This window comes from Malaclemys terrapin, chromosome 3, assembly GCF_027887155.1.
Source record: "Malaclemys terrapin pileata isolate rMalTer1 chromosome 3, rMalTer1.hap1, whole genome shotgun sequence".
Taxonomy (NCBI): domain Eukaryota; kingdom Metazoa; phylum Chordata; order Testudines; family Emydidae; genus Malaclemys; species Malaclemys terrapin.
In genome coordinates this window covers 147,546,429-147,558,932 of record NC_071507.1, presented here as the reverse complement: position 1 = coordinate 147,558,932, position 12,504 = coordinate 147,546,429, and the positions used below count along the sequence as shown (strand labels likewise).

At 37.3% G+C, this 12,504-nt stretch overlaps 1 protein-coding gene across 2 annotated transcripts in view; it reads right to left on the bottom strand.

The window, feature by feature from the left end:
• PHIP (pleckstrin homology domain interacting protein) overlaps positions 1-12,504 on the bottom strand; it is a 334,660-nt gene that overhangs the window by 144,969 nt on the left and 177,187 nt on the right. For both annotated transcript variants that reach the window (XM_054021954.1, XM_054021955.1), the window contains exons 16-17: positions 3,592-3,720; positions 1,622-1,847 (exon numbers count right to left, since the gene is read on the bottom strand). In XM_054021954.1, the coding sequence (XP_053877929.1) occupies positions 1,622-1,847; positions 3,592-3,720 (355 nt within the window). The remainder of the gene's footprint in view (positions 1-1,621; positions 1,848-3,591; positions 3,721-12,504) is intronic.

Genomic DNA, 12,504 nt, shown 5'->3' with positions numbered 1-12,504 from the left:
GTGACTCCTACACAAGGCCAATGGAAAAGTCACTCAGTACTGTGAACTGCTTTAGTGCTGATCTGGAGAGCACTGAAGTATCCAGTGCTGTAACGTCAGATGTTGGTGGCTGATACTTCTGCAGTCAGTGAACCACTCTCTGCTGAGACTCAATGTACCAAGCTCAATGCCAAGGTTCTGTACTCAGGGAAACTCCGTCGTTAGATTCTGGAGGAACTGATGCCACCTTAGTCTACAATATCAATGTACCAGAAGTGACTCAGTTTTATGGCCCTTAAGCGAAGAAGCCCAAAAGAAATGTGGCCTTTGGGTCTCCTGCTTGGCATTGGTGAAGGTAACCTACACATAGTTTCTTCAATGGAGATATGCAAATTCTTGACCCTGGAGTGGCAGACAAACAAGGCATGTGAGAAGCAACAGCATGGGAGCATGGAGTGGAATCATGGCTCAGCAGGGCACTAGCAATAACAAACTGACCTGCCTGCTGTCGCTTCTCTGATCTCCCAGAGCCTGAGCAAGTTTGTATAGGCCTCCCTCGCCTTCTGGGTAAGATTTGAGAAGGAATGGCCCATGGAACAATGTTCCAAAATGTGTGTCTCATTAATAGACATAGTGATGTCACAAAGGAACAGGTCTTAAACCCTGGTGACTTGGTGTCTGCCATATTCTTAGTACCCCTGTACAGGTGTGCATGTGTTGGGGGCTACCTAGAAGAAAGGAAACAGCTGGCTAAACTATGAAAAAAGGAATATTGTCTCTTTGATTATTTGTTTAAAGCCACCAGGCAAAAGAAACGTAACTAAACTAGCTAACACTAAACTACATTAAACAATACCATTAATTGTAAACCTAAAGATCTAATTTGCACAGTGCCAGGGATGTGAACACTGCAAAGGGCACTGTATCACAGTCAGAGGTGGTAAGAAGGAAGTGAGTGGTAGTTTAGCCTGTTCCATAAAATTTATTTGGGAAGGGGGGGGAGGGGAGAGGGTGAAGAGAGCATGCTGTAGGTGCCGGTGTGACTCCACTGGACACTGCTAGTTAAAAAGAGTCAAGTGCATGTGCACCAACAGTGGAATCTGTATGGACAATCACTCAGGAAAAAAAACCGTATTCTAATGGGGCTCCTACTAAATTGTGCAAGATCAGCACTGCAAACAACCCTCTTAATTTTTAGAAACATACATTTCAAGTATGGCACATAGCAGTTATGCTAGATCAAGAATTAGTTTTTACTGAATGTCTAGCTGGTGTTTCCTTGTTTCCAGCTGATGTTTTCCTAAGCAAGTCAAATCCCTAATCTCAGCTGATATTTCTCTCCTCAACTGAATATAAGTTTAGACTCCCAGCTCCTAGATGCAGTTCCCCTCAAAGCCAAAATCACATCTTCACTCATCATTGCTGCTCCTCTTGTTAGCTGCCAATTAAGATAAAGATTTATTACACATAAAAAAGGGGTTTTTCTTAATTAAACTGATAAACATAGTGGCAATATTCTAGAGTCCTATTAACTCCAACTGTATTAGACCACACACGAACCACCTCACTATACTTTCCATATGATGAATTCAATATTCAAGCCCATGTACACTATAGCATACCGGACCTAAATTCTATGTACCTGAGGAAGTCACCCCCATCTGTGGAATAAGCTGCTCATCCCTGCAGTTCTCACGACCTGGAACTAATCTCTGGTATCTTGATGGATGAGGGTTGCCATCAACATCAACCAAAAATGGGGGAGGCATGAGATGTGGAGCCTGCTGTGTCTGTTCATCTAAGACAAAGTTGTTGGCATCCCGGATAAGAGGTCGATAATCACTGTGAAAGAACATCTGATCTGCTATCTGTAACGTAAAGCCAATTTTTGATCAGTTACAAGCAACTAATTAAAAATAGAAACATTCAAATAAATATGTCTGCAGTAAGTATTCAATGTCTTTTCCTAGCAAGTTAGTGATTTGTACTGATGGACACTTCTGTAAAAATGAGGTGGTCATAGAACAGGTACTTTACCCTCCTTTCCAGAGGAGTATATAATGTGCTAATGTTTTCCCCATCTAATAGTCATTTTTATACTGTACTGCACTGGGGAATAAATCCCATAGGTACCCTCTAAAAACACAGTTGCTTGGCAGAAAGCAGCATAAATTGGGTTAAATAATTTACAAAGTCTGCAGTATTGTATATCTGACTACTACAGTTATGTTACTGCATTTTTAGGAGATATGGGGTGAAATGGAAATAAGCAGGAAATCATTTATATCATTTTAGTATTCATATTTTGTTAGCACTATGTGTTAATACACACAACTAAATTTTAAAAATCTTTATCTATTAGAGCAGATACTTCAAAAAGTCTGTTATAAAAGTAATTAAACAAACACTGACTTAAACCATATTAGAGTCAAGTTTTAATGCCAATACAGCATTACTGGGCGCCTGTATAAGAATAAGGAAGTATCTAGGATCACCAAAATTAACCCACCCTAATTAAAATTACATTAATATAACATATACAGTACATTTACAGCGTGGTGCACAAACTTTTCCAGCCACGCCTCCCCCTTACCATTAATGGAATCTGTCTATACTCCCCCTCCATTGCTAAACAGCCACAGCTTCCTCAGCAGCGGAGCTTGGGCTGAGGCAGAGCTGGGGGCAGAACTGGGGACGGGAGAGGAGCTGGAGCTAGAGGCAGAGCTAGTCTGGAAACAGAGAGGGAACGAGGGCAGAGCTGAGCTGGGAGCAGAATGGGGACTCAGTGGAACTGGGGCTGGGGCGAAGCAGGGTTGGGAGTGGAGTGGGACGAGGGCAGAACTGGCCTGGAGGCAGAACAGAACTGGGAGCTGAATGGAGTTGGGGGAGGAGCAAGGTTGGGAATGGAGCTGTTCTGGGGGCGGAACGCAGCTGGAAGCATGGTGCTCCCTCCCCATGCCCCATGGGAGCTGGCTCAGGCCCTGCCATGTCCCCTCGCCCCAAATGTTCCTCCACACACCCCTAGGGGGAGGCCCCCACAGTATGAATTTACAGTATGAATTTGTCTCCAAATAACTTCCGGAGCAAGTGATATAAACAAGGATGAACCATAAATGTGATAATCCAAAAATATCTTTTAAAAAGATCAATTTTAATTAATTAGAATTAATCAAGATCCAGCACAATTATGTCTGAAAGCCAGGGTTAAATTTAGAATGAATTTCATTGTAGTTTATCAATGTCACCTACTTAACAAAGTACTATGCATTTCAATCTATTTTTATTATTAGAGGTATTTCTACTCCTTTTGTTTTAAGCACAGAAACTTGGAGTGATTGCAACTGAACAGGAGATAGAAAGCAGCAGCGAGTTATAGAAACATACTATATTGTATGAGCTGGAAAAGAAAAGAAAAGAAAGAAAATAAAGGGGAAGAGAATGGAATCTAACAATACAAATATAAAAGCTATACCTTAACATGACTGAAAAGACAAAAAGCTTTAAAATGTGTGAAATAAATTAGAAGTCAATTTTTTTTTCAACAAAAAGCACGCACAAACACTTTTACTTAAACAATGAAAAGGATATTTTGATTTATGCCTTGGACTGTACCTTATCATATTTGCTACTGGAGCCAAAGCCAAAAATCAGAAGGTGCCCGTGAGAGTCTGTACATGCAAAATGCTGGCCATCAGGAGAGCACTTGCAGTCAAAAACTGCCCCATGTCCTTGTCCTTCAATCTGAAATAGATTAAGGCAAAAAAACGCAACAAAAAACGATAATCAAAAACTAGGGAGACATATCATACTAAATTACAATCTCAACACTTTGATGCTGAAATGCACATAAAACATCCAAAAACAGCATACCGTTAGATGACAGATCCAGTATGTCTTTTACTTTTTAGCCATTTACTTATCAGTGAATTTTGCTGTAGTACTCATGAAAGATGCCCGATTAATAGCAGTAGAAACTGACCGACTTTAACCACAGAGCAAGCACAGTACAGGAAGAGACAACAAAACCTTCCCTCCTTGATGTCCTGATGATAAATTAAACAAAGAGCTGCGCAGATCAGGGTTTCAGTTGCTACACTGATTCTATCTTCTGCCTGTTAAACTTGTCAATCAGCATCAACTGCAATGGTATTTTTGTGATGTCAACACTTATCCACTAGCATATGCACTGAATAAATCAACCCAAATTTGGCCTGCTGCTAAAATTCCTACCCATATATATATATATATATTTGGAGGATTTAGATTTGTGTGGTCTTAACTCATTTTTAAAAGGAGAACTGCAAAGATTTTAAAAAAGGAATTTTTACCTGATACTCATTTTCTGTTCTCCAGTTCCATTAAGCCAGAACAAATAGGTTTTTGTTTTTCCCTGAAACCTGTCAATTAAGCAGAGGTGACCAATCACCACGCTGAGTTTTTATGTCTTTAGCACCTCTTCAGATAGTCCCTTTCTACACTCCCCACTCAAGAACTTTTTGCATTGTCTTTTAAAGACACAAAAAAATTCTTTCCTTAACCATGGCAGGCCTGTAAACTTACAAAAAATAATTGAATTCAGTCTACACAATAATAATTTGCACTTCCATAGTACCTTCCAACAGAGGCTATCCATATGTTTTACAAACATTACTGAATTAAGCCTCAAAATTCCTATAAGGCACTAATATATCCATATTACCAATGAGGAAGCTGAGGCATAGGGTCACATACATCAGTGGAAAAACCTCTTCTTTACTTCCAGTCCCTTTAAATCACTAGCTTATACTCCCTCTCACTACAGAGGTTTCAAAGAAAAGTGAGGCAGGTTTCTGGATTAGTAAAATTGAACACAGAAAACAATTACGTTATTATCTTCTCTGTTTTTGGCATTTTCTATTCCACAATGAAAGGGTTCTTAATAGAAGTATCCCACAGGAAAGACAGAAAATAAAACAGATTAGTCCTTCAAGAGAGACACCCTAACATCAAATTGGCTGAGGAAGGCAGAATTAATTTAAGTTTACTGAATGTGTAGATGCAACAAAGCAGTAAGCTTTACTGATGTCTTTTGAGGAGGCTAACCTTTTTGTTCAATGAGGAAGTCATGATTCTGGTAAAGTAGGCAGGTAACTTCTGCACAGAAATAAGCCTTGCAGAGTCCTCCTTAAATACAACTCCAGGGTCCCCTTAGAGCCTAACATATTTAAGATTTTCCACTCTAGTAGGAAAGATAGTTTGGATGGATTCTTCTCAAGGAATTCCTACAAAAGTTATAGAACAGAATACAATAGCTGAAGACATTCTTTTCTGCATGTATCACAAAAAGAACACTGATCCTATCTTGTAGATGCTCAGCTTCTCTAGTGATGAGTATGTACCAGTGCTTAGTCTCTAGATGTGGCCAGGTTTGTCTTGAATGAGTTTCCAGGACGGTTTTTGGCAGGCATAATTTATTCAGAATGCGTTACTTACAAGCCTCTCCCTGCCCCCACAAAGAAAATACAATACTCTTCTTTCTGGACTATTGTGACTGACCTGCATCTAAATCAGGTTTGGTGAACTGTGAGTTTGGAGGTTTATAAGAGCCATCACTTAATCTGATTGCACCAATTAAATGCCATTTCCTGGGCCATTTGTATGTTACCACAGTCTTGTTTGTACTGTTTACCAGGATCCTAGCAAAAGCTGAAGTGAAGGAAAGGAGGCAAAGAGATGAAAGAAATGGGGAAGGAAAACATGACTGAAAATAAGCTTTTGCTTGCTAGCCTAGATATTATCTGTAATATTTAGAAAAACTGCAGTTCTTCTCAGAGATTAACAGATCCACAGAAGAGAGACCTCAGGCTGGGATGTGATGTTTTAATGGTAAGATATTCAACCACCATTTTTTTGGGATGTGGCACATCTTCTCAGCTAGTCAGTTTAGTCAATATAAGTTTTTCAAGCGCAGCATTAGCTTTATCTTGAGCCAACTGAGCACTATTACGGCTGCCATTAGGACAGTCTTACTCATCATGATCCCTTGTCTGTTTCTATAAGCAACAAAGGTATGTCTGTCTTTATCCACTTACACAGTTGATTGAGGAGAAACTTCCTGAAACTTAAAACCAGGATAAGTAGGACCATCCTGCTCTGGACTGATGAAAAATACAGTTTCTCTTTGAAACCTTTATCCGCAGTCATTCTGAACTTCAAAACCTGCATCCAAAGTCACAACTGTCCAGTGTGATCCTAGACTGCAGAATCCAGGAAAAATTTAGTTACTGTGCATCTACCACAAAAGTGACCCCAACATGGGGAGGAAAGAAAACCTTGCTTTCTAAAGTCCCAGTATAAATCCAAGTATCCAGATAACAACTGGCATGAGCTCCCTCCCATAAAGTTTGATCCACAGGAACCACTTCAGATATGGCATAAATAAGAAGCATATAGAATCTCACTGAGATGTTCCAGATGGATTCTGATTTTTTGCAACCTTTCTTCTAAAAAGGACTCGAATCCCTGTGTCTGATAATGGATGATGTGTTGCACATGGGCTCAGAACATTCTTCTCAGAGTTTATCATCAATGCTACTAGGCAAAGAGGAAAAGATCCAAGTGAACATTCAGTAGAATAGGTAGTGGATTGACTTCCTATTAAAAGGTATGCCTAATTAACAAAAGGCATTAAATAGGAGTGATGATGCTGGAGAAACGGCAGAATTTATCAGATTACACTGGATATACTAAAGTGCAACATTAAAAGTCTGGGAGTCATGTTGAGAGGATAGTTAAAAGAACAGAGTTTTTGCAAAAAAAAAGGCAAAGTTGCCTGGTATACCTTCAGTTTGATGGATGATAGATATTCTGGAGATAGATAGAGCAACACAATTGACAATATTTGCCTGAACTACAGAGAGGAATAAAACAATAAGGGGATGAAAGGATGCATCTGTGCTCTTCACCTCTATTTTCTGTACAGTGATACAGCAGTGTCCAGTTGCTGCTAAAAATAAGGAAAGATTGGAAACCACAACAGATTCCTTGACGGAGAACAAGAGTGAAGAAATTCTCAAGTGCAACTGGCAGCCTCTGCTTGATTGACAATTTCCAGGAAGAAACCCATTTAATTTGAATTAGTGGATGTTAGAGCACTGACGAAGTAGATTCTTCTAAGCAAAATAATGGTCAGACAATTCTTAAATACGTAAATCATCATTTTTAAACAAAGTATTTTTTTTTAATTGGAATTCATCCAGGAGAAAATGACTCAGCAGAACCAGCTTTAGTAGAACCATTTTTATCACATTCCATAAAGGAGAATATCTCCAAGTCAATTCCCAATCTTTTGTTCTGAATGGTGTAACAAGGAAAAGGAAGAGGGAGAAAAAAATCCATCCAAAAGCCCTGACTCTGCAAGTGCAGGTAGAACCTTACTCCTGTGTAGAGCCCCACTGACTTCATGGGGGTTCTGTGTGGGAGCAGGGGTCCACCCAGGTAGTTCCAGTTGCACGATCAGGGACAACACCTGCAAACGTAACTGAAAATTTTTCTGAAATGTAAATATCATGCAGAAATCAAGAAGACCAAATTCAAGCATTAAAGTTTTCCATAAGATCCTTAGTTTGGCCACATTTTGTATATTGCCAGTTGCTGTTTATGCTGCTAATTAATGTCTAATATATATCTAATGTGTTCAACCAAGTTCACAAAGTTTTGAGAAAATGTTTGAATTTCTTCACTTTTATGTTTAAATTCTTAACTTTATATAGGGGTGTGTGTGCAAAAATTTTATCTGACTCTAAATATTAAAAAAGGGGAAGAGGAGTCAAGGAGGTGGAGAATGATACAAACGGAAACATAAAACTGCATTAAAATCATCAAACAACCTATGAAAGTAAATGGTGCCTGATAAAGTGCACATTTCCTCTAGGTGCTGGTGCATGCATTTAGGGGCACTGAACAGAGATATTTAAGTTGAGCACTCCTAATTACCTCCATTCAAAATACATGACCAAAGGGACCTCCTATGAGATAGAAAGGACTTTATTAATTTAAAAAACATTTAAAAAATGTATAAAAAGGCACCATTAACAATCACACTGTCTGGAATTTTTCCATCCTATTGTTACAATTATAGTACTATAACTGATCATGTATTTTTTCCAGTTTGTTTTCTTTTTGTACACAGTTTCATTTTTTTCCCCACTATAGAAACCTCATCATACTTACTCCTGATTATGTGGATTTTTAACAGAACAAAAGGGGAGAGAAATGCCATTAATAAAAACTACACAAAGATTTTAGACCTTCAAAAATTCATTGGGATGCCCAGGGACAGGAGTAGTATCTTCACCACTTATCTCGTTTTTTCTCACACACTGACAAGATATTATATTGACAGTGTCCCTTTGATCATTGGAGTGTGTCTAATGTGACAGCCTAAACCTGTTTTAAATATCAGATACCACCTTCTCAAAGTATTGTATACAATTTCTTCAAATTTTTAAATTCATGTACAAATCTGAGTACAAAAGTTTAGCTTTGTTCACCACTTATTTGATCCATATACGTCTCGTTGAAGTACAGGTAAATTTAAAATTGACTTTCTATTAGCAAACAAAACTTGTTTCCAGATACTAAATATTTAAACTGTCTTACATACCAATTGTTCATTATTGCAAGATGTATTAAAGTCCAACAGATCCCAGCATATTTATTAAAATAATTGTATATTATGTGATATATATATTTTATTTCAAACTAACATTACACACATACCAGCCCATGATTCCATATGTTATTGCATTTCCCCTAAAACAGGTTAAGTATGCTCTATTTACTTTGTATAAGAAATACTTTTATGGAGATGGCAATTAATCTCTATAATGATGCTTTACATGTGTAAGGTTGTAGAAAAAACCGTATATTTTTATTTTATAAATAGCATGTGAGCACACAAAGGCTATCATAATGATAATGTATATGGGAAATACTGAAGGTTTTGTGTTCACTCTTGACTATTCTAAGTAACATTTTCAAAAATGTGTGCCTAAAGTTAGGCTCCTAAAGCCAGCTTTAGATACTTACATATTTGGCCTGATTTTCAAAAATGTTGCATACCAGGCAACTACATTGACTTCGGGAGCCCAACACCTTCGAGAATCAGGTGGCATGTTTAGTTGCCTAAATATGGATGTAGGAACCAAATTTTGGACACCCACTTTTGAAAATCTTAGCCTGCATTTTGACTTTGATTGTTTGGCCTGGCAACCTTGACATTAATTTAATATCATTTTTGTATGTAATTAGATGTAAAATAGTAATTTGCATTAACATGTTTACAAAAACTAGCAAGCATTCAGCTAATTAAACAGCTGGCTTAAAATGTTTTTCCACACTAACTTTCATATAATGAATATAAATCAAAATGGTAAAGAAAGCTGTATTTATTTTATTCAGCACATCTTTTGAAAGTTCTTGTGGTGATGTGCATTTCTCACCTTCCATAAACTGTCAGCTGTATTTTAAATTAAAATATTTGATTAAAATATTCATTATTTTTTAAAATACATATCACTGAATTACCTGCTGTTGGCACCTATTTTTCTGAAAAGTCAAGCCTTATTGGTTTAAGATGTCAACACAGTTGACAATATTTGCCTGAACTACAGAGAGGAATAAAACAATATGTCTGTTACATATCTAGAATGGGGCAGTTTTCCAGAGAACATTAATATCTGCTTGCCATCCAATCAGTGTTCTCCAGTCTCACTTTAGTATGTACTCATTTTATTAAAAACGCCCCTCAAAACAGTGTTAGATCTGTTTTTTGTATTTGCTTCTTCTGGCCTCGGAAAGTATTTTACCACTTTTGAGTCTGGTAACAGAATTTATCCTGGAAAAAGCAAACTAAGAACCAAAAGAATTCATATTTTTTCTTTACTACACCACATTCATAAAAGCTGAAGTCTAGCATTTTTCAAGGCCGACCATGAAAGAAGATAAATTAAAATATAAGTATCTGCACAACCAAGTTTTATTCTGTCAATTACATAACAAAAATGTAATTATATTTTTTACTCCACAGACATATTCTAACAAATACTACCTCCATCAGCATTTTGGAAAGGAAATAAGTTGGAGTCACTATCACCCTCGCGTCCCTAATGTCACTGCTCTCTTCGCTAGACTAGACATTTCCACTGCCTTTACTTTAATCTGAACTTTAGAGGGAACTACTCATTATGCGCGCAGACTCTATTCTCACAGAAGAGTGAAAATGCATGCTGAGGAACCTTTTACCTTTTCCAGAAGTGGGGCCTCCTACTGCAGTAAATCTTTTCTTTACTCTCATATGGTATACTTAAGGAATATCCAGATAGCACTACCACAGCAATACAATAACATATGTTTAAACCTTTTATTTGAGTGTCCTAACTTTACCTGTTTGAAATGTAGTTACTGTCATTAGAATAGAACTTTAAAAAGGAGATTCAGAATACATTATAAAATACTGCAGTCCTCTCTTGTAAAAGAAGAACAGTGACTGGGGAAAGAGGGTATATTAGCTATCATGTGTGGCTAAACTACTGTGTGAATAAACTACTGCCACTTTTTATTTCCTTTAATTTTCTGAATGATTTTCAGTTATGTTTAGGAGTCAAAAATCTTTAATATAGCTGTGTTAGTTTAATTTTACACTTCAGCTAAACAAATATTGCTGCATCAAAAGTTAAAAAGATGCCAGTCCACAATTAGTATTAGCCTCTTTGCAGTATTTGGAAAGATAGGAGAAATTAAGTAATTAAACACTCAGTACTGTGCAAAAGCAGCAACAACATTTGTTGATACCAACAGTGACAACATTAACGGACATATTTCAGCATAGAAAGATTTTCTATTGAAATCTTTATGCTCCTGCAAAGTTGGATTCCTGTCTGAGGAGGTTACAATTTCTGCAGCAACTTCCTTGTTGTAACATTTATAATCACCGAAAGGCAAAAAGAAGATGCTCAAAAGCACCACTAGCAAAGGCAACTATGTTTGTAAATTCTTCAAGTTTAACAGCTCAAATGTGAAGACCTTAAGTTCCTCAGGACCAAGAGCTCTAGATTTTCTTTTTTCCTCAGAATAAACCAGAAAACTAGAATTGAAAGTTACATTAAAGTAACTTCAATAGCAAATGCAGGCCTTCATCTTGCAATTCAATGCAAAGTACAGAAGAAGCCAATGGGGCTCCATGAGGATGGAGAGGTCTGAGCCAGTATGAATCTCATTTACAGGATCGGGCCCTTATAATACTTAAATGAAAGGATGAAAACATTAAGATGTACAGAGCAAAATTAACTCAGTCATGTCACAAGCATTTTGTATTTTCTATTTCTTTTCTTTATAAATGAATCTATGAATATATTCATGTTTATGCCATTAAACTCAGACTTAAAAAATACAGGACTGATATTTGTCTTTTTGTATATAGACTCAAACATGCAGCATTATTTGATTTATGCAATGTGCCCTATGAAACAATACTTATTTAAATAATTTTTCCTAAGCCTTACGAGAAATAAATTCAAATTATAAAATACAGAATGTGCAATAGGGCTGAATTTTAATCTTACTGTAAGAAGCATAAATTTAACTTTTCACCATTTATATTTGTGACCTTAGTTACATCAATGTAACTTTTGTAGTTTTGTTTGACTTAATCTGCAACTGCATACATAAGGAATTTACTGTGAGATCTAATGATGATAGATTTGTTTTCTTTTTACCTATCAGACTAGCCATACCCTTAAGTAAGAGGGTTTGACCTCTTTCAGCGTATGCTGAAATATCAAAAGCGTGTCCCTCTTCTTGCTACAAGGTTCATCTTCAGGGTTTCATCATAATTGCTCTACTTAGGACATATGCAGTTCGCTGGAAGATTGCCCAAGTAGCGGGCACAATCACTGTTTACTCAAACTATAAACCACAGAAAGTGCTCACAAACAATTTCTTGGATACTTACATATGTATTTTTATAGGCCTTAGAAAATTAAAGAAGTTACTTACTCTACAGAAACTGAGGTTCTTCGAAATATTGTAGTCAGTGTGAATCTTACTATAGGTACACGGGCACCTCGCATGCAAGATCAGAGTCTTCTGAATCTGTCAGGGCTGCCCATGCACCTTGTGCCTACTCTTGCCCCTCTATGATGACATAAAGGCATGGCAGCTGTGATCCTCTATCAGTTTCCTCACAATTCAAAGCCCTTGGTAGCTAAGGATGCCAAAAAGCAGGAATGAGAGGGTGGGTGGTGGGATCCACACTGATTACAACATGTCAAAGAACTTCAATTACTGGAGGGTAAAAGTTCTTTTTTTCAAGTATGTGTCAGTGCTGATCTCATTTTAGATGACTATCAAGCAGTGTCCATTCTGGAGAGTGGGAAAGAGGAGCATCAGCTATCTGAGCAGAACAGAGATTAAAGTACAACTCCCCCAAACTTGGCATATAAACTCTTCCAAACCAGGTGCCATGTCAAAGGTGTAATGTTTAAC